General features: G+C 49.2%; 1 protein-coding gene across 1 annotated transcript in view; it reads right to left on the bottom strand.

The window, feature by feature from the left end:
• Positions 1-11,034: 11,034 nt before the first annotated feature.
• LOC146813519 (E3 ubiquitin-protein ligase TRIM38-like) overlaps positions 11,035-23,538 on the bottom strand; it is a 191,118-nt gene continuing 178,614 nt past the window's right edge. Inside the window, exon 5 of the mRNA XM_085614765.1 lies at positions 11,035-12,015. Coding sequence (XP_085470891.1) covers positions 11,507-12,015 — 509 coding nt within the window. The 3' untranslated portion in view covers positions 11,035-11,506. The remainder of the gene's footprint in view (positions 12,016-23,538) is intronic.

Below are 23,538 nucleotides of genomic sequence, written 5' to 3'. Positions count from 1 at the left end.
AGAGTGTGTTCTCCTTATTTCTCACTGCAGGGACCACGGGGTGTATACAGTGGAGTCCCCGAGCCTGACAGAAGTCTGTTACCTGTCCACTGCGAGTGAATTGCTGGTTTACCTTTCTTGTTTCTTTTGTCCCTTTTTTCCCTTCCCCTGATGGGGAGTGGTCCGGCGAGGGTACTATTTATATACTCCCGGGCGGCTCCGCAGTGGGGGCAGGGTTCTCTTTCATCTTTCATCGCTCCTGCTGTATCCGGCTTGAAGGTTAGTGGTAATCTGCTAACAGTCTGACACATTGATGCAGTCCCCACCAGTGGACATGGGGGCGACCGGATCAGATTATTTAGAGAATTGGAGATGACATATATCATAAAATTAGACAGCAAAATACCAAATTGCTTAAGTTATGATGAGGAATTATACTCAAGTCTATAGTAAATGAAAACAGATCAGGATAAAGAAGATAAAGGATAAATAGAAGAAAAAGCTGGCTTATCCGGCATGACTTATACCCAATATCCCCTTCCACATTGCTTTTCAGTTGTATTCGTGCAAGCCTTGTGATATTTATGTATTTTGTGATTCATTTGTTAATTTATTTTTAATTTCCGTGTTCACCCTGTGTGATATTGGCAAAAATTGGCAACATTTTCAGGAAGATGAAACCATTATAAATGTGAAAAATTATGAAAGCAGTGCAAAATTGAGGCCCATTAGACACATATTCGACAATGGCAATTATGAGGAAGAGCAGAAATGTACAAAAAATTGATAGAGGGGTATAATGCTACTTTGTGCAACCACTGAAGCTCCATTAGCAATGGGAGGTTGGATGCAGGGGAAAAGGGCACTTGCCTAGTAAATAAAGGGATAAAAAGAAGAAAAAAAACAGTGAGTGGTACAAGATTCTGGTTTGGCACTGGATAATGGGCCAAAACTGAATATTGTGCAAGGGATTTGACACATAATTCTATGTAAAATCTTTGTCGTATATTATTGGAATTTACTTTATGAAGTGTGATTGTAGTAAAACAGAAATGACATCATGAGGGCACTGGCCGTATAGAGTAATATGCTAATATGAGGGAGTGGCACTGATTTAGAAACTTTACCTTCACATAATATACAATGTATTGAAAATCTAAATGTCCAGTATTGTAGTGACAGGGAATTGATACATTCTCCTGAATGAATTGTGTTGAATTTGAAAGCATTATAGTTGAGCGCCGCTATGAATTTGCTATGTGCAAAGTCTAGTTTCGCTATCCATGAAGTGTGGAGCGTAAAATAAACGACCCGATGTGCGCATGTCGTGTGACCAAGGCCGCTGCATGGCTAAAACGCCTTTTGGCGGAACGCAAATAAACCAAAACATGGACACGATCCTGTATTGGTGTCTGCTTCGTATCGCCGTGTGAGAGTCAAGAGGGATAGTTTAAAGTGATATATATATATATATGTTATTATTAAACAAAAAAAGCTTCTAGTGTCCACATTTAAATAATACTTTAAACCCAAAGAATTTATGAAAACAAACATTTTACTTTCACATCTGCATATGTTATGTTACAAAAATATATTTAAACATATTGCTTTAAACAGTATTTCTAGGCTTCTGCAAGCATTCCATAACAGATGTAAGTAAAGGCATAGGCAGGCAGCTGCTGTGCTCTTGGGGAGGCATAGACAGGCTGGCAGGCCCGAACATACAGGCACAAGTGGTACTTCTAAGCTTCCCTCTGACGTCAGGGAGGCACAAACAGAAGGGGCCAATTGTCAAAGAGGGGTCCAGAGATCATTAGCATAGCCATCACAAGCTGGAGCACAGTGAAGCAGAGACACACTACACGGTGCCGTACAAAACATGAGCCAGAAAAACCTGTACTTGTGAGCTAGGGCTTAGTGTTAAATATGTGGTCTTCATTGCTTCACCAAGGCACACAATCACTCAGGATAAGACAAGAGCTCTGGTTTGCTGTCCCCAGGCTAATGTGTCCTAGGGAACCGCGGAGCAAGCCACAAATGTAAGACAAGCTGTGTATTTAGTTGCAAGGCAATGCAAGCAGAGAGTAGGCACTGCTGGCCTCCAGGCACTGCTCACACCTGGAGGAGTCGGCCCCTGCCCTCCCATTTACAATCACATTTAAATTACTCTGTGAACTCTGCAGGTCTGTAGCTGAAACGTCCCATGCTCTTGGGGTTTCTTCCTGTTCTATCACCTGGCTGATTGTGCTGTGGAGAAAGTGATGTAGCCAGGAGCACGGCAACCAGTCTTGCACCCCAGCCACCCAAAAAAAATCCACTCACTCCAGACCCACCCACAAACACACAGCCACTCCATACCCACCTACAAACACTCATCCACCCATAACAGACCCACCCACAAACACACAGCCACTCCATACCCACATACAAACACTCATCCACCCATAACAGACCCACCCACAAACACACAGCCACTCCATACCCACCTACAAACACTCATCCACCCATAACAGACCCACCCACAAACACACAGCCACTCCATACCCACCTACAAACACTCATCCACCCATAACAGACCCACCCACAAACACACAGCCACTCCATACCCACCTACAAACACTCATCCACCCATAACAGACCCACCCACAAACACACAGCCACTCCATACCCACCTACAAACACTCATCCACCCATAACAGACCCACCCACAAACACACAGCCACTCCATACCCACCTACAAACACTCATCCACCCATAACAGACCCACCCACAAACACACAGCCACTCCATACCCACATACAAACACTCATCCACCCATAACAGACCCACCCACAAACATACAGCCACTCCAGATCCACCTACAAACACTCATCCACCCATAACAGACCCACCCTCAAACATACACCCACTCCAGGCCCATTCACAAACACCCACGCACTCTATTACCTACACACAAACATCTACCCACCCACTCCAGACCCACCCACAAACACCCACAAACTGCAGACCCACTGCCAAACATTCAGCCACCCACTAAAGACCCACCCACAAACACACACACACTCCAGACCCATTCAAAAACACAGTCCAGCCCCACCCACAAACACCCACCCACCCACTCCAGACCGGCCCACAAACACCCACTCACAAACCCATACAGTACAGGCCCACTCCCCAACACATACCAAAATAGTACCCCTCAAGCCTCAATGTAAGGGGTGCAGCTTCTTGCAGGAGGTGCTCCACCTGTTTCCCCAGAAACACAGATACAGACCCCAGTGAGGTGGGGGTTTGAACCAAGACTCCGTAAAGCCAAGAGCGGGCTACGGAGGGGGGCAGAGCGGTCTGTAGTCGGTACCTTGTGACGGTCACTCACATTCTTCTCCCTGAGGGCCCCTACGATGCCTCACCTTGTGGTGGTCACTCACATTATTCTCCCTGAGGCCCCCTAGGGTGCCTTACCTTGTGGTGGTCACTCACATTCTTCTCCCTGAGGCCCCCTAGGATGCGTTACCTTGTGGTGGTCACTCACATTCTTCTCCCTGAGGGCCCCTAGGATGCTTTACCTTGTAGGGGTCACTCACATTCTTCTCCCTGAGGGCCCCTAACGATGCCTTACCTTGTGGTGGTCACTCACATTCTTCTCCCTGAGGGCCCCTACGATGCCTCACCTTGTGGTGGTCACTCACATTCTTCTCCCTGAGGGCCCCTAGGATGCCTTACCTTGTGGTGGTCCCTCACATTCTTCTCCCTGAGGGCCCCTACGATGCCTAACCTTGTGGTGGTCACTCACATTCTTCTCACTGAGGCCCCCTAGGATGCCTTACCTTGTGGTGGTCACTCACATTCTTCTCCCTGAGGGCCCCTACGATGCCTCACCTTGTGGTGGTCACTCACATTCTTCTCCCTGAGGGCCCCTAGGATGCCTTACCTTGTGGTGGTCACTCACATTCTTCTCTCTGAGGGCCCCAAGGATGCCTTACCTTGTGGTGGTCACTCACATTCTTCTCCCTGAGAGCCCCTAGGATGCTTTACCATGTGGTGGCCACTCACATTCTTCTCCCTGAGGGCCCCTACGATGCCTCACCTTGTGGTGGTCACTCACATTCTTCTCCCTGAGGGCCCCTAGGATGCCTTACTTTGTGGTGGTCACTCACATTCTTCTCCCTGAGGGCCCCAAGGATGCCTTACTTTGTGGTGGTCACTCACATTCTTCTCCCTGAGGGCCCCTACGATGCCTCACCTTGTGGTGGTCACTCACATTCTTCTCCTTGAGGGCCCCTAGGATGCTTTACCATGTGGTGGTCACTCACATTCTTCTCCCTGAGGGCCCCTAGGATTCCTTTGGCACCTCCATTATGTTCCTGGCCCTTGTTCTTAGAGTCCTCTAATGAGAATTTATGGAAATATGAACAGGCCAAAACAAAGATGATGGCCCTTCCATTATGCCCTATGAAGGATCACAATCCATCATGGTGGTACCCCTGTTCTGAGGTCCTTTTATATCCTTCGGGATGAAATGGTGTGAGTCACCTTCCGCAGTGCATCGATTCATGTTGGTGACTTTCCTCTCTGCTGCTGGTTCCTGGAGTCCTGTGTATTTTGTCCTGTGCTTCCACCTATGTTCTCCAAGGGTGGCCCTTCTTTCACTGCCTGGTTCTCTATTCAGATTGCTTCTTGTCCTCAGATAGCATTACTGCCATTTGGAGGTGTTTGTCTTTGGGCTTGTTTCCACCGTTGACGCCCCTTCGGGAAGGCACCATCTGGCTAGGCGCTCTCACGTGTTGGCTGCACAGTGGCTACTGGAAGGGGCCGCCTATCGGCCATCCAAGAATGAAAGGACCTGGCTTTCCATTCTCCCTGCACTCAGAGGTCCCTCATGAGGTGATAATTCAGGACTCTCAGTGCAGTTCCCTGCATAGCGCATAAGGAAACGAATCAGAAGGCTGGAGGCTGCTTATGTGTCACAGCGCCATGAACGTGAGACACAGTAACGCGGCGCTGACTAAAACATCAGAATACAGTAAAACACACTACAGCATCAATGGCCTCTTGGCGCTAGGGGTGCCGCTCGTGAGCCTGAATTTGCTGGAAACGGATCCCTGACCCGAGGACTGCGAGGTCCAGCAGCCCTCCAACTTCCTGCTGCTGCCTCTTCCTCTAGACTCCGCCCCTGGACACTATTTTAATCCTCGTGGGCCCCGCTTCGCGGGTGCCGCTCGTGAGCCTGAATTTGCTGGAAACGGATCCCTGACCCGAGGACTGCGAGGTCCAGCAGCCCTCCACCTTCCTGCTCCTGCCTCTTCCTCTAGACTCCGCCCCCTGTGTATCGTATTAACTCCGTGTGCGTAGTTTCGCAGCGCGGAACGCAGTGCGGGCGAAGCCTGGGCCAAGGGCGGGCCCGTCTGAGCCCGCCAGAGCCCGACAGAGGCCGGGACGGGGCACATCTCTTGGCTTCCCAGGTGAGCACTATGTGAGTGAAGTTATCGTTTGTTCCGTTTTGGACTGACTGCCGAGTCCTAGTGTGTCGGAGGCCTATCAGGCACACATTTATTTATTTGATCACCCCTACAGTATTTCACAAAAGCAGGTAATGGCCACTGCTGGCACGAAGAAGGGCCAGAAGTCTCTCTGTGGGCCTGGAGTGGCTGGAACCCTGGACAATTTTATCACGAGGGCCGCGTCAGTCTTACAGAAGGAAATTGAGCTTACTGAGAAAAGACTCTGTCTTGACCAAGTGTTTACTAAACGCTCCTCACTGGGCAATATTGCTCTAGCTAAGTCACCTGTAGTTACAAACTTGCCTACTCCAGCCTTCGACACTAATTCATTGTTTTTGATAGAAAACGAGAATGTTGCTGTAATGGCAAATAGTAATGTCTGTAATTTATCTGAACGAGGTGACTCCACTGGTCCTGATTCTCCCACACCTATGAACTCTGTAGGAACAACTAGATCCGGCCTACCCATACGTATTGATGTTACCCATGCCAAATTGACAGAACAGGTCGTGAAACGTAAGCGGGGCGGAACAGTGTTGCCCAATAAAAGATCTAAAACTCAAAAACGGGCAAACACTGGAAAATCTGACCTTGTGGTTAACGTAGACCTGATGGTTGGAGGTTCTGAGGGCCTGACGGGACCAGCACCGAATAAAGACTATTGGCTAAGACTGGAACAGCTACTTATTGCGACCTGTCGACCCATTTGCAACAGACTTGACTCTATGGAAAATAGACTTTCTAATCTAGAATCATTGGTTGCTGTATTGTCCGGGGCTAAGGGGACATGGGATAGGGGGGGAACTAAAGAAAATGTAGCCGAGTCTACTTGCTCTGCTCCTAATTTACCAAATGCATTGACAGATACAACGGAACAACTTACTTTGCAGGGTAAGGGTCTGGCCAACGACACTCAAGCAGTCGCCAATGACCCTATTCCATCAACCTCTGCAGGGAATTCAAGGAGTGGGGCGAGTCATGCCATTGACAATCCACCGCATGAGCAGTCAGGGTATCCCCTCGATCCCAAACTACCTTGCCTGGATCTCCCACCTGAATCTGTGCCATATGTGGTGGTTCTTGCAGGTGTTCCCACCCTGAATCATGGATCAAGGGAGGCTTTTCCCGACTTAAAAAACAAATGTATGCACTGGTTAAACTGTAACAAACCCCTCCCGAATCAGTGCAGAAGCGAGATATTATTCGCAAGGAGGATAAACTGGGTAGGTCAAAGAGTCAAGGACGTTCCGGGTGATTGTGTAGTAATCAATTTTAGAGACCCTAGTACAGTTAGGCACATTTGCACATTCCAGTCTGGTAGCTACACTAGTCCCCATTCAGCTATAAAAGCTCTCCCACTTACCTATTTCTATCCGGGACCCCAGAATTTTGGCATTGATATTTTCCGTAGGAGAGGGGTGGTTAGCTCGAGAACTGGCAGGGCTGGACCCCTCCTCTGCTCTTCTAATGTAAACCAAGTCCATGATCGATTTTGCCCGCTCCCACTTGAAGTTTTCCACCATATCAACAGATATACTACCCTTGACCAGGTGGATTGACGCCCAAACTATAGTGTCTCGACTGCTTACACTGGGGAAAAGAAAGGGCTATTGGTCACTGATACAGGTTCTCTGGTTTGGAAATTCAACCCTTTCCTTCTGGGGCTATCAGAAACTTCACACAGCTTGGCTGTGGAAGAGGTTTCATCTCTGAAAAACACTAAGAGTCCATTTAGTGAGCCATACTCATCTCTAGTGTTGGGGGGGCTGATAGCAATGGAAGGGTCGGCAAATGGGCTTGTGCAGGAAATCCCGGACAGGGCAACTATTTCACCATTTTCCATCGGTTCTGCTGCTGACCAGACTCCGGCCACAAGCAAATCAAAGTCAAGTACCAGTCTGCTCTCATGGAATGTGGCAGGCCTTAAGAGCAAATTGATATGTGAAGACTGGGGCACTTTCATAGATAATTTCGATGTCTGTTTAATGCAAGAGACATGGGCTTTAGAAAACTTCCAAAGGGTTGGCTTTGTATCTTTTAACACACTAGCAGTAACTAGCGGTAGGGGGAGACCATCAGGGGGCCTTACCACCTGGGTGGCTCTCCACCTGGGTGCCTCAGCAAGGCAGCTCCACACTAATTCAGATGACATTCAATGTATTTTACTTGAGCTGCCTAAAAACATCCACTTGGCTCTCCTGAATGTCTATTCTAGACCCTCCCAGGGTGGCCGGGAATCTAAGGTCATAGAACAGCTAAATAAATTCATCCTGTCCCTGGACCCTGGATATTCCGTGATAGTGGGTGGCGACTTTAATTGCCAATATGAACCACTTAGTGTGTCGGCCCTAGACGATCCAACTGCCGAAAATGAACACCAGAATATTCCTGATCCTATGATTCCTAAGGTCAAAGCCTGGACTCCTTTGGTTCTTCAGATTTTCGCACTCACTCTTTCTCTATCCTTGAGGGCATGTAATGGCAGATTTGATTCTGATAGACCAGGACGAGCTACCTTTAACAGAGTTGGACAAACTTCTATCCTAGACTACATTCTTATTGAAACTAGATCGTGGGATAAGGTGCTCGATTTCAGGGTGTCAGAACGGGATGATAGTGATCATAACGCCCTGGTTATGACACTTAAACCAGGTAGTTGGGGTATGAGTAGCTACGGCACATCAGTATCTCCCATAGTACAACCTCTTATCCTGCATAACAACAGACGCAGAGTAAGATGGCCCCGTATTGTTGCCAGTCCAAATAAATTGTCAGAAATTTATAGTCTTGCTTTACCCCATCTCATTGGAATGGCTGAGGCTGGGCCTAACCGTATCCCCATAGAAGGGGTGACCGGGCCTACAGGCATTCATCTACAGTTAGTAAACAAACTCTCGGAAGTGTTCTGTCCGATTGGGAACGCGAGGCCCCATTTGCCCAAAAGGCAATTGTGGTATTCTGCTGAGTGCAGGAAGTCGAAGCGCGACCTGCTCATGGCTATTAAGGCCTTGGATAAAGACAGGACTAAAATATTGAGGGCACAGTATAAACAAACATTAGAAAGGGTAAGAAAGGCCTGGGAGGTTGACATGTGGGAGGAGCTAAGACTAACTTTGCAGGCTAAGGACTTTAGGGGCTTCTGGTCCATTGTTAGCAATGGCAGAAAAGAACCAGGAACTACCTCATTCCCTAATATAGCCCCAGCAGTATGGGAAGCTCATTATGGGGGCCTTTATTTAAGCTTAAATGACAACACATTACCTATACCTACCTTTCCCCCCAGACTTGTATGTCGAGCTGAGGCTGCTATGGCGATAACGATAAAGGAGGTGGAAATCGCTATACATCTGCTGATACCTAACAAAGCGCCGGGATTGGACAAAATCCCTGGCGATCTTTATCGTTCGGAACCAAAGATATGGGCGCCGTATCTCTGTTCCTTATTTAACCCCTTGAGTGCCCCGCCCTTTCCCCCTCCTGTGCCGGGCATTGTATTAGCGGGCGGGGTCCATGACGAGATAGTCTCGTCATGGGCACAGCGCAACCGCGCTCCATGACGAGACTATCTCGTCATGGGCATAGAAGAGGTTAATTCTATTCTGATGGGTGCGGAACTCCCAGAGTCTTGGCTCGGTGCGGAGATCGTGCCGATATTCAAGAAAGGTTGCCCCCTACAACCCTCAAATTATAGGCCCATCAGCCTAATTGATACCACACAGAAGCTGTTTGGACGTATAATATTGGATAGATTACAGACCTGGGAGACAGATAACAACATCTTAAGTTTCTTGCAAGCAGGTTTCAGAAAGGGAATCTCTACTGTTGACCAGATTTTCCGACTTCAGGTTATACACTGGAAGACCGTGAGCTTAGAGGGTGGCAGCCTCTATCTCATTTTTGTTGACCTGAGGTCGGCATTTGACCTGGTACCGCGAGAAAACCTGTGGAGGGTTCTCCGTGCTCTCAATGTCCCTTTATATCTTTTGGATGTTTTGAGTAGACTCCACACGGAAAACTTCGCCCAGGTCAGATGCGGGAAACACGGAGAGTTGTCCGCCCGCTTCCCTGTTAACCGTGGAGTCCGTAAAGGATGCGTGCTGGCACCCACGTTATTCTGTCTATATATTAACGGGCTCATTAAACATCTGGAAGGTATCAGGGACACAGATGTGCCAAGACTTGCTACGGGTACGGTGCCAGCGTTGCTGTTCGCTGACGACACCTTGTTGTTGTCACGAACATCAACTGGTATCCAGCGCATCTTGGATGGCTTTGTGGATTTCTGTGCCGAAAGAGGCCTGAGATTAATTTAGCTAAAACTAAATTTATGATTCTTAACCCCCCCAAGCACACACGGCCAAACCCAGTACTGAATGGTGTTCACCTTGAGCGGGTAACAACGTTCGGATATCTGGGGATCATACTACAAGAAAACTTTGGATGGGGGGGACAAATTGCTAACTCCGTGCTAAAACTTGCCCAAACCACTGGGGGAATTTCCCAACTCTTTAGAGGTTTGGTTTCCAAACCAGTGGCACCAGCAATAGAAATCTTCAGGACCCAAGCAAGAGCAGCCTCCACTTATGGAGCAGAATTGTGGAGTCATTCTAGAATACATAGCCTGATCGGGACCGAAAACTTCTTTGTGAGGAGTTTGTTGGGTCTGCCCCCTAGCTCCCCGTTGGTCCCTATCAGGTTGGATTGTGGGTTGATACCCATGGAAGAGGCGGTAACACTGCGTCCACTGATATACTGGAAGAGACTCTGGTCTAACGCAGAGTTGGGTTCTTATCGGGAGGAATTCAAGGGGGTTTGGCCCCTAATTAAAAGCAAGAATATTCCCTGGCTGAGATTTGTTAGGGATACCTGTACCAAGATTGGCCTTCCTGACTTATAGGCCTCTCCGGAGGCTTCATGCTCGGCCTTATCAAAAACAAAATTGGCTGAAAAGTTCAGAAATTATCACCTCATGCGTCTCCACGAGTGTTCTGATATCGGTAGGCTGACGGTCGAGTTCCTACAAATCAGAGATAATTATAGGAGAGAGGAATTTTTAGACTTGATTTGCCCCCCGGCTGCTAGGAAGTTTTACTGCCAACTGAGAATGGGCAGTCTTCCGCTCAGGTCTTTCACCTCCAGGTGGGATGTAAACAATACTACTGCCTGCCCGGCTTGTGGCTATAGACTGGAGGACGAAAAACACGTTTTCTTTTTTTGTCCTATATACCATCTACAAAGAAAACGTTGGGTCAAGCCTATATGTAACAACCTGGGATTCAGAGAGTGTGAAAAAGCTCTGAGAGTTCTGAAGTATGATACCCAACCTCCAATAGTCTTTGCAGTTTCCCGGTTTCTCAATGTTAGGTGGATAAAACGTAGGAAATGTTTGTAATTAACTCGAAAGCCTAAATATTTTCCTCTTGTATTGTATGAATGTTTCTATGCAATATCTTACAACTGTGAATTGTGATATCTTATGTTGCTTTTATGGCCTTTGGGGCCGAAATAAAGTTTAACAATGGCAATGGCTAGGCACATGCACAAACACATTGTTAGAGAAGATGCTTTCTTTATTTACATCCTGGGCTCTCAGTGCTCAGCTCTCCACAACCACCCACCACCCTCCACCCTCTACAAGGTTACATTTCCAGTTACCAGATCACGTGATGCCCCGAGCTCCACTCCTGCCTCAAAGCCCAACACCCTCCCGCCCCCCCGCCCCCACACTGGGACAGGTCGATGTCTCCCTGATGTGGAGGTAAGGGGGTGCAGCCTGTTTTGGGGGAACTGAAGGCTGCAGCTTCTACCCCAGGCAGAGGTCTATCAGTAGATGAAAACAGATGTGGAAACACCTGCTGGGGATGGGCAGTCCCTGGGCAGAACAAGAGATAGTGGTGCAGCCCCCGTTTAAGGAGGGTTGTGGTCAGGCGATGCAGGGAATTAAAGAGCGGGGATATGAGCGGGGAAGGGGGCGTGGTTCATGGATATCTCTCTGCCGTGTTTATTGGAGAGGTGCAGGGCCTCTATTACACCAGGCGCAGATCTGTCTTTGGCCAGACATAGAAGTAGGGGTGCAGCACCTCACTGAAGGTGTCATTGAAGGTGTAGAGATGCTCCCAGGTATCCCCATTGTACACAGATAGCTGCCCCCCCTTGTGGTCCAAGTACACCCCCAGCTTCAGGGGGTGCGGATGGGGGTTCAGGTGGGTGGGAGGGGAGGTGAGAGCCTGGTACTTATCAGCCCACCGTGCCACAGCCCAGAAACCATCTCTAGGGGACTCATTGACATCCGTATCCCTTCTCACAGACTCTCGTGCGACCCCCACACACCACCATTCCACCTCCCGCAGCACCTGCACCTCCCAGTAATGCCTCCCCGAGGTGAACCCCTCCCTCCCCAGCACACACATAGACTTAATAAATCTCTTGGGATTGTACGGCCTGGGCTGTGGTCTGTCTGTCCCTGTCATACGTCTCCCGTCCTCCGACAGGATCAGGCGTCCACCAACTGTGTCTGGATCCAGAGTCACCAGCGCTGCAGAGAGGAGAGAGAGTTAATGACACACTGTGTGACCTCAGACAAGTCACTGTCCCACCCAGAGACCCCAGCACTGCAGAGAGAGGAGAGAGGGTTAACGCATTGTGTGACCTCAGACAAGTCACTGTCTCATCCAGAGACCCCAGCACTGCAGAGAGAGAAGAAAGAGGTAATGACACACTGTGTGACCTCAGACAAGTCACTGTCTCGCCCAGAGACCCCAGCACTGCAGAGAGAGGTGAGAGAGTTAATGACACACTGTGTGACCTCAGACAAGTCACTGTCCAGCCCAGAGACAGCAGCACTGCAGAGAGAGGAGAGAGAGTTAATGACACACTGTGTGACCTCAGGCGTATCACTAACCACCTTAGAGACCCCAGCACTGCAGAGAGAGGAGAGAGTTAATGACACACTGTGTGACCTCAGACAAGTCACTGTCCCGCCCAGAGACCCCAGCACTGCAGAGAGAGGAGAGAGTTAATGACACACTTTGTGACCTCAGACGACTCACTGTCCCACCCAGAGACCCCAGCACTGCAGAGAGATGAGAGAGAGTTAATGACACACTGTGTGTCCTCAGGCAAGTCACTGTCCAGCCCAGAGACTCTAGCACTGCAGAGAGAGGAGAGAGTTAATGACACACTGTGTGACCTCAGTTGTATCACTGCCTGTCAACCTTAGGGTGGTCTTCCCCCAAACGTGTGGCCTTCCTCCTCCATTTTTACTGATCTCGTTTTTGCTGGTCTTAGGACTCTGTGCACTTTACTACTGATAATCAGTGCTAAAGTGCGCATGCCCACTCCCTAAAACATGGTAACATTGGCTTATCCGCAATTGGCAAATTTAATTTACGTACAAGTCTCTAGTAAAGTGGTACTACATGTACCCAGGGCCTGTAAGTTAAATACTACCAGTGGCTGTGTAGAACTGATGTGCCACCCACTTAAATAGGCTCCTTAAACATGTCTCATGGCTGCCACTGCATATTTACTGGAAAAGTGATGGAGCATGGCATTAGCCTTCTTGGTTCAACGCACAGCCACTTTTGAAATGCAGGGCTGCACCTTATTTAAAACACTACGGTGCGCATTTCGCTCTTTGTTAGCTCTAATTTCAGCTGCCTAGTGCCAACGCAAGCACCCTTGCACCTTAGTGCAAGGGTGCCTACGTTGGGGGAAATGATTGATTATGTGCAGGGAGGGACACCTTCCTGCACATAAACAATCATGCATGGTGTATTGCTGTTTTTATGTGTGCTGCACAGAAACAACAAAAACGAGGAAAAATAAAGCATTTCTCCTTGTTGCGTCATGTTCAGTCCAGGTTCTTTTTGTCTTAATTTTGGCGCTGCCCCATATTTGCACCACACTTGTACATATGGTTAGCATCAAAATCAATGGGTGTTGCGACGGAAGGCCCACCGCAACACCCATTACCCACCCCTTTCACGCTAAGTACAGTGTGAAAGGATGCCTTATTTACAAGACAGCATTAAGCCACATTAAGTGCCTTAACATTGTCTTGTAAATAAGGCAAAGCCCTTATTGCCACTGGAACGTCACAAAAAGTGACATTCCTGTGGCGATAAGGGCTTGTAAATTAACTCACACAGAAAATGAGGGGTAGGAGGATTCAGTCCCGCTTCAACCTCCTTCAACAACTATGAAACCACAACATAGAAGAGGGACTGTGTAAATTAAATGCTGTAAATCAAGAGAGTGGGGGAGTCACACAGGAATATTAAAACTGCCCTCAATCCCAGGTGTGCTCTCTTCCCCTGGTGCTTATGTACCCTCATCCCCAGGTGTGCTCTCCTCCCCAGGTGCTGATGTACCCTCAGTCCCAGGTGTGATCTTGTCAGTTGTCCTTTTTGAACATCAAGGCTGCAATTGTTAAAGCACCCACATTAAAAGGATGTAATCCTTCTGCTACGACCTTCGTAACCACTGATGCCAGTGGCAAAGGGTTAGGCGCAGTTCTCTCCCAAAGCAATGACAGTGGGGGTGAGAATGTTATAGCCTTTGCTTCAAGGTCTCTATCGCCCAAAGGAAAAGTATTCCGTCATAGAGAGAGAAACTTTGGCGTGTGTATGGGCTTTGGAGCATTTCAGAAAGTTTATTTGGGAAAGGGAATTCACTATTAGAACAGATCATAAACCTTTAACTAAGGTATTGACAACTGAAGGATTATCCAGGGCTTCAGCCAGGATCGCAAGGTTTTCCATGCGTTTACAAGATTTCATTTATAAGGTGCAATATGTCCCTGGCAAAATGAACGTTACAGCTGCTTTCTTAAGCAGATTATCTTTACCTCTCACTGAAATTGATTCCAGTTCATGGAATGATGTTTGCGTTGCTGGGATTTTCACGGATGAGAAATCCCATGGCTTACAAGAAAAAGAATGGGTTGAAGCACAGATGAATGATGTCATTGTGAAAAAAGTAAAACATTATGTAGAACAAGGTTGGTTAGAGTGCAACAAACATGATTGCCTGGGTGAACTCAAAGCGTTCTGGGAAGTTAGAAACGAACTTGGCATTGAGGGAATATTTTTAGTAAGGGGGGAACAAATAATTCCACCTTCCAGTATCAGAAATAAAATTCTTACTTTATGCCATGAGGGACATCCTGGTATTGCACTTACCAAACGAAAGGTGAAATCTTTGTATTGGTGGCCTAAAATTGACACTGAAACAGAACGTTTTGTCAGGTCGTGTGTAGAATGCGTTTCAGCTGACAAAACCCAAAAGACTTTGAATCCTCCATCAAGTCCCTTAGTTTGTCCAAATTTACCATGGGAGGATTTAGCTTTGGATTTCATGGGACCTTTAATATGGAATGATGGTTCACAAAGGTACATTATTGTTTTAATGGATATGTTTTCTAAATGGGTTGAGTTGGAGATTGTTACAAAGATTGACACTAACTCTGTTATCAAATTTCTGGAAAATATTTTTCTAAAAGAAGGTTTCCCTAAATCTCTACTTACGGACAATGGTGTTCAGTTCAAGTCCTTAGAAATGAAAAGATTTATGGAGTATGCGGGTATTGAACAAAAGTTCACTGCTTTGTACCACCCAAGGGGTAATGCTGTAGTTGAAAGGATGAACAGAGTCATTAAAGGAATAGTACAGCTTTCCAAGAAGAATAAGAAAGATCTGAATACAGAAATTATGAAAATGTTATGGAGCCATAGAACTACTATACATGAATCAATTGGCAATAGTCCTTTTGCTATTATGAGAGGCAGGATTCCACACTCCAAAGTTAATCCTGGTTGGATGAACAAAGGTGGGAAGGCAAATTGGGACATTGACGTAATTAGAAGTTCTGTGTGAGTCTCAACAAAAGAATAAGTTATATTTTGATAACAAACATGGAGTTAAGGATGTCAATATTCATGTGGGACAATGGGTAAGGGTGAAATCTAGTAGGAAGATTGTCAAAGGTGATAATAGATTTAGTGAACCAAGAAAAATTGTTAAAGTTAATAGAAATACTGTTCAACTAGAAGATGGATCTATCTACCACATGAGCAAACTAGCATTAGCTAATAATTATGATGGCGTTAATGATAATTGTCCTACCAGTTCGGGTTCAAGTTATGACAAGTATTGGTGGATCAATATTAGTAATACAGCCAATGAAAATGTTCAAGTTGAAGATACTTGTTTCACGGACAATGAGCTTTATCATACTCTTGAGTGTAGTAATTTAAATTCAAGTAGCCAAAATTGCGCGGAAAAAACTAGCAGTTTTGGGAGGAAAATTTCCAAACCTGTGAAACTTAATGATTATGTTTGTATTACTTATGTATAGTTTTTTTTTTTTGTGTTTTGTTTTTGGATTTCTTTCCATTATTTAGTAAGAGAGGATAAGGGTTTTGCATAGATAAAGAAAGGGGATGTGTTGTGATGTCTCTTTAATAGAGTTATGAGGCATGAGTGTTCTGGGTTCTATGTTCTCGTGGTGGTGGGTGGAACACGGGCTGAACAGTTGGAGTGTAGCTGTGGACGTGTGTACATCTCTGTGCCTGTACGAGGTTGCTAATAAAGTGCTTGCCTTATATTCATCGCTTCCATCGTTATTACAATCTCCTCCCCGGGTGCTGATGTACCCTCATCCCCAGGTGTGCTCTCCTCCCCAGGTGCTGATGTACCCTCAGTCCCAGGTGTGCTCTCCTCCCCGGGTGCTGATGTACCCTCAGTCCCCGGTGTGCTCTCCTCCCCGGGTGCTGATGTACCCTCAGTCCCCGGTGTGCTCTCCTCCCCAGGTGCTGATGTACCCTCAGTCTGAGGTGTGCTCTCCTCCAGAGGTGATGATTTACCCTCAGTCCCAGGTGTGCTCTCCTCCCCAGGTGCTGATGTACCCTCAGTCCCAGGTATGCTCTCGTCCCCAGGTGCTGATGTACCCTCAGTCCCAGGTGTGCTCTCCTCCCCAGGTGCTGATGTACCCTCAGTCCCAGGTATGCTCTCCTCCTCAGGTGCTGATGTACCCTCAGTCCCAGGTGTGCTCTACTCCCCAGGTGCTGATGTACCCTCAGTCCCAGGTGTGCTCACCTCCCAGGTGCTGATGTACCCTCAGTCCCAGGTGTGCTCTCGTCCCCAGGTGCTGATGTACCCTCAGTCCCAGGTGTGCTCTCCTCCCAAGGGGCTGATGTACCCTCAGTCCCAGGTGTGCTCTCCTCCTTAGGTGCTGATGTACCCTTAGTGCCAGGTGTGCTCTCGTCCCCAGGTGCCGATGTACCCTCAGTCCCAGGTGTGCTCTCCCCCCGAGGGGCTGATGTACCCTCAGTCCCAGGTGTGCTCTCCTCCATAGGTGCTGATGTACCCTCAGTCCCAGGTATGCTCTCGTCCCCAGGTGCTGATGTACCCTCAGTCCCAGGTGTGCCCTCCTCCCCAGGTGCTGATGTAACCTCAGTCCCAGGTGTGCTCTCCTCCTTAGGTGCTGATGTACTCTCAGTGCCAGGTGTGCTCTCCTCCCCAGGTGCTGATGTACCCTCAGTCCCAGGTGTGCTCTCCTCCCAGGTGCTGATGTACCCTCAGTCCCAGGTGTGCACTCCTCCCCAGGTGCTGATGTACCCTCAGTCCCAGGTATGCTCTTGTCCCCAGGTGCGGATGTACCCTCAGTCCCCGGTGTGCTCTCCTCCCCGGGTGCTGATGTACCCTCAGTCCCCGGTGTGCTCTCCTCCCCAGGTGCTGATGTACCCTCAGTCTGAGGTGTGCTCTCCTCCCCAGGTGCTGATGTACCCTCAGTCCCAGGTGTGCTCTCCTCCCCGGGTGCTGATGTACCCTCAGTCCCCGGTGTGCTCTCCTCCCCAGGTGCTGATGTACCCTCAGTCTGAGGTGTGCTCTCCTCCCCGGGTGCTGATGTACCCTCAGTCCCAGGTGTGCTCTCCTCCCCAGGTGTTGATGTTGCCTCAGTCCCAGGTGTGTTCTCCTCCCCAGGTGTTGATGTGCCCTCAGTCCCAGGTGTGCTCATCTCCCCAGGTGCTGATGTACCCTCAGTCCGAGGTGTGTTCTCCTCCCAGGTGCTGATGTACCCTCAGTCCCAGATGTGCTCACTGTGAGAAGGTGGCCTGATATATGCTGTTCACTAGTTATAGTGGGCACCTTGTATGAGTCCAAACAACCCCTTATGGTGAATTGGTTAAAGACAACCTTTATTGAAAGCTATCCTAGTGGTAGCTATGGAGAGCAGCCTTCAGGCTAAGTCTTGAAGGAATGTAAAGCAGCGTGTTTTACCAGTCTATAATCTCTTGAGTGATCAAATGAAAGGACAACCACACCAGGTATATATTTAAAATATATGTATTTAGGTTAACACACCCCTCTAGTCTCTTTATGAGACTGGAGTTCGAAGTACTTAAGTTACAAGTGATCAAGCATCAGTAAAAGCATAAATACATGTTTGGGCCCTAGGGGCGTACCAAGCTACATACCAAAAAAGTGGTATAAGAACCACGACTGAACTAGACACAAGGCCTAGAGCGTGTAGGATCGCTGGGACCCCAAGAAACCACCCAAGGTAGTGACACAGGGAACCCACGGGGACTGTATGCAGTGTGTAAACACAACTGCGGGTTCCCGTTATCTTCTATGGGCAATGTCGCGGTTGGAAATATAATGATTAGGAACACTTTTAATCGAGTCAGAACCAAACCCTTTTGGACTTAAGACTTTCTAGGGCTAGCACCCACGGGAGCACTAGAGTACTCAAGTTACCTTACCCGGGGAAGTTGGGTGCATAGGTGTCTTTTTGGTGTCGGGTCACGTCGTCGATTTCAATGGAAGCCTGCAAAGAACTGCTGCTGCCGTGAAGAGGAGAAGTGTCCGAAGAGATCCAAGCCTGGATCTAGGATGGAAGGAACCTGAAAGAAGAGGGGACAGAGTCTGGGTCACTAGCCAGTGACCAAGGGCAGAATGGACCAATGCCCACAGATGTCGGGTGCTTCAGGTGAGTTGATGGATGTCTTGACTCTTCAGACACGAGGTCCAGGAGATGTCGACGAAGTCCACGAGCCGGATTCGAGCTGTCCCACAAAGTCTGTTGAGTGCTGCAGTGTCAGCTACCAGGATGGACCTAACAAGCCTTGGCAACGGCAAGTTACAGGAATTCATAGAAAGGACTGCAGTGCAGACCAGCAAGGTCTGAGGGACTCACCCAGCAAGGGTAAGTCAGGAAACATCTGGAGCAACCAGGAAATCCCAAGCAGAAAAGGAGTTGCCTTCGTGGGGACCTGCTAGCCAACGGGCTAGTGATCGCGAAGGAGCCTTGAGCGGTCACACTTGCAACTCGCCCACGGGTTACTCGTGGAGTGAAGGCCAGCAATCTTTGGTGCAGGAGGTGCTCAAGGCTGGCGCTACTAAGAGCCCAAAGCACAACTTTGAGGAGGACCAGGAAGATGCTGTTGCTGCAAAAGATCACGGAGTCCAGGGGTCACGGTTCCACGTCACCCACAATAGCCACGGGCCTCAGCTCTGCTGTGGACTCAGGGTCGCCTCGGCGAATTCTGGAATCCACCTCTGGTGATGCAAAGACTTCGGCGTCCGGCGGGAGCTTCAACGATGCAGACCGGTCAGTTGCTTCTTTGGTGCCTGCCAAGCCAGGCAGTCACTCCTTGACCCCAAGGGAAATTTCTTCCATCTTCTAGTCGTGATAGAAAGTCGAAGGTCCAGGATATATGTTGCAGAGTTCCGTCCAGGGTAATCTAAAGTCCTAGGGACTAGATTCCTATAACTAAGTTTAGGGGATGGACTAACTCTAAGGCCCCACCTATGGGTGGGCTTGGAAAGAGGGGTGGTTACACCCATTTCCTTTGTCCAGTTTTGCGCCAGAGCGGGGGCAGGTAGCCCCTGCAACCGGTTTGAACTGGACTATGCACAGGGACACCTAGTGTGCCCCCAGTGCAGGACTTCAAAGCACCAGAGAGTGCTCCCGCCCAGCCCCAATACACATCTGCCTGTCTGGGGAGGTGGTTACACCTTCCTGGGACAGGAAACCTATTGTCCAGGCCTCCCATGTCGGAGTTTCGGTCAGCAGCAGGAGGCCAGTCCCGTGTCTGTGGCAGAGGCATCTATATTGTGATGCCAGGGTTCAGGAAAGTCCTACCGGGTTTGACCAGTGTGAACATGTCTCTCCCTCTAGAAGGGTGGAATGCTACCCCCTACGCCAGAACTGGCGGGGGGTAGTATTTCAAAGTGTTTGACACAAAACACGACATGTTTTGATGCAGCCATTCCAAAGTTAGCATTTACTGCGAGGTTATAATGCACTTAAGAGTATATGGTTTGGCTGTATCACAGAAAAGCCATAAGGAAGGATTTCCGAAAGCTGCAGAGGGGCTCATGCTTGGGCATGCTCTCACACAAAACAAAGCACTCTGCCTTCAGGATTGTTAAGGCCTGCCATAGGAGTGACTTATAGGTTTATATGTGTCTGTATATATATGTGGATATAGGTAGCCTATACCACTGTAAGGGGTGCAAGCACACCCTTACCCAGGCTGCAGTAGCAGACCTGTGGTGCCATTTTGGAGTGCTTCCCAGGGGTGGCATAATACATGCTTCTGCCCCTGGTAAGCCTCTGAGGTACCTATACCCTAGGTACATAGTATACCATATACTAGGGGCTTATAAAGCACTCCAGAATCAATCCAATTAGATATGTACCTAATGTACATGCAAACCATTTTAGAGAGGAAGCAGCTAGGTTGTGGTCCTGATTAGCAGGGCCACAGCCAGAATAAGGTAAAAAAACAATGAAACACCAGCAAAAAGTGGGGGTACCCATGTGAAGCAGATCCTACTCTCCTACACTCACCTCCCCGGTGAAGATGTGCCCTCAGACCCAGGTGTGCTCACCTCTCCGGTGCTGATGTACCCTCAGTCCCAGGTGTGCTGTCATCCCCAGGTGGTGATGTACGCTCAGTCTCAGGTGCGCTCTACTCCATAGGTGCTGAAGTACGCTCAGTCCCAGGTGTGCTCTCCTCCCCAGGTGCTGATGTATGCTCAGTCCCAGGTGTGCTCTAATCCCAGGTGCTTATGTACCCTCAGTCCCAGGTGTGCTATCCTCCTCAGGTGTTGATGTTCTCTTAGTCCCAGTTGTGCTCTCCTCCCTAGGTGCTGATGTACCCTCAGTCCCAGTTGTGCTCTCCTCCCCAGGTGCTGATGTACGCTCAGTCCCAGGTGTGCTCTCCTTCTAAGGTGCTGATGTACCCTCAGTCTCAGGTGCGCTCTCCTCCATAGGTGCTGATGTACCCTCAGTCCCAGTTGTGCTCTCCTCCCCGGGTGCTGATGTACCCTCAGTCACAGGTGTGACTTCCTCCCCAGGTGCTGATGCACCCTCAGTCCCAGGTGTGCTCTCCTCCCAACGTGCCGATGTACGCTCATTCCAAGGTGTGCTCTCCTACATACGTGCTGGTGTACCCTCAGTCCCAGGTGTGCTCTCCTTCTAAGGTGCTGATGTACCCTCAGTCTCAGGTGCGCTCTCCTCCCCAGGTGCTGATGTACCCTCAGTCCCAGGTGTGCTCTCCTCCATAGGTGCTGATGTACCCTCAGTCCCAGGTGTGCTCTCCTCCCAGGTGCTGATGTACCCTCAGTCCCAGGTGTGCTCTCCTCCCAGGTGCTGATGTACCCTCAGTCCCAGGTATGCTCTTGTCCCCAGGTGCTGATGTACCCTCAGTCCCCGGTGTGCTCTCCTCCCCGGGTGCTGATGTACCCTCAGTCCCGGTGTGCTCTCCTCCCCAGGTGCTGATGTACCCTCAGTCTGAGGTGTGCTCTCCTCCCCAGGTGCTGATGTACCCTCAGTCCCAGGTGTGCTCTCCTCCCCGGGTGCTGTTGTACCCTCAGTCCCCGGTGTGCTCTCCTCCCCAGGTGCTGATGTACCCTCAGTCTGAGGTGTGCTCTCCTCCCCGGGTGCTGATGTACCCTCAGTCCCAGGTGTGCTCTCCTCCCAGGTGTTGATGTTGCCTCAGTCCCAGGTGTGTTCTCCTCCCCAGGTGTTGATGTGCCCTCAGTCCCAGGTGTGCTCATCTCCCCAGGTGCTGATGTACCCTCAGTCCGAGGTGTGTTCTCCTCCCAGGTGCTGATGTACCCTCAGTCCCAGATGTGCTCACTGTGAGAAGGTGGCCTGATATATGCTGTTCACTAGTTATAGTGGGCACCTTGTATGAGTCCAAACAACCCCTTATGGTGAATTGGTTAAAGACAACCTTTATTGAAAGCTATCCTAGTGGTAGCTATGGAGAGCAGCCTTCAGGCTAAGTCTTGAAGGAATGTAAAGCAGCGTGTTTTACCAGTCTATAATCTCTTGAGTGATCAAATGAAAGGACAACCACACCAGGTATATATTTAAAATATATGTATTTAGGTTAACACACCCCTCTAGTCTCTTTATGAGACTGGAGTTCGAAGTACTTAAGTTACAAGTGATCAAGCATCAGTAAAAGCATAAATACATGTTTGGGCCCTAGGGGCGTACCAAGCTACATACCAAAAAAGTGGTATAAGAACCACGACTGAACTAGACACAAGGCCTAGAGCGTGTAGGATCGCTGGGACCCCAAGAAACCACCCAAGGTAGTGACACAGGGAACCCACGGGGACTGTATGCAGTGTGTAAACACAACTGCGGGTTCCCGTTATCTTCTATGGGCAATGTCGCGGTTGGAAATATAATGATTAGGAACACTTTTAATCGAGTCAGAACCAAACCCTTTTGGACTTAAGACTTTCTAGGGCTAGCACCCACGGGAGCACTAGAGTACTCAAGTTACCTTACCCGGGGAAGTTGGGTGCATAGGTGTCTTTTTGGTGTCGGGTCACGTCGTCGATTTCAATGGAAGCCTGCAAAGAACTGCTGCTGCCGTGAAGAGGAGAAGTGTCCGAAGAGATCCAAGCCTGGATCTAGGATGGAAGGAACCTGAAACAAGAGGGGACAGAGTCTGGGTCACTAGCCAGTGACCAAGGGCAGGATGGACCAATGCCCACAGATGTCGGGTGCTTCAGGTGAGTTGATGGATGTCTTGACTCTTCAGACACGAGGTCCAGGAGATGTCGACGAAGTCCACGAGCCGGATTCGAGCTGTCCCACAAAGTCTGTTGAGTGCTGCGGTGTCAGCTACCAGGATGGACCTAACAAGCCTTGGCAACGGCAAGTTACAGGAATTCAGAGAAAGGACTGCAGTGCAGACCAGCAAGGTCTGAGGGACTCACCCAGCAAGGGTAAGTCAGGAAACATCTGGAGCAACCAGGAAATCCCAAGCAGAAAATGAGTTGCCTTCGTGGGGACCTGCTAGCCAACGGGCTAGTGATCGCGAAGAAGCCTTGAGCGGTCACACTTGGAACTCGCCCACGGGTTACTCGTGGAGTGAAGGCCAGCAATCTTTGGTGCAGGAGGTGCTCAAGGCTGGCGCTACTAAGAGCCCAAAGCACAACTTTGAGGAGGACCAGGAAGATGCTGTTGCTGCAAAAGATCACGGAGTCCAGGGGTCACGGTTCCACGTCACCCACAATAGCCACGGGCCTCAGCTCTGCTGTGGACTCAGGGTCGCCTCGGCGAATTCTGGAATCCACCTCTGGTGATGCAAAGACTTCGGCGTCCGGCGGGAGCTTCAACGATGCAGACCGGTCAGTTGCTTCTTTGGTGCCTGCCAAGCCAGGCAGTCACTCCTTGACCCCAAGGGAAATTTCTTCCATCTTCTAGTCGTGATAGAAAGTCGAAGGTCCAGGATATATGTTGCAGAGTTTCGTCCAGGGTAATCTAAAGTCCTAGGGACTAGATTCCTATAACTAAGTTTAGGGGATGGACTAACTCTAAGGCCCCACCTATGGGTGGGCTTGGAAAGAGGGGTGGTTACACCCATTTCCTTTGTCCAGTTTTGCGCCAGAGCGGGGGCAGGTAGCCCCTGCAACCGGTTTGAACTGGACTATGCACAGGGACACCTAGTGTGCCCCCAGTGCAGGACTTCAAAGCACCAGAGAGTGCTCCCGCCCAGCCCCAATACACATCTGCCTGTCT

This window comes from Triturus cristatus, chromosome 7, assembly GCF_964204655.1.
Source record: "Triturus cristatus chromosome 7, aTriCri1.1, whole genome shotgun sequence".
NCBI classification, from domain to species: Eukaryota; Metazoa; Chordata; class Amphibia; order Caudata; family Salamandridae; genus Triturus; species Triturus cristatus.
This window is presented reverse-complemented; position numbering and strand designations above follow the sequence as displayed.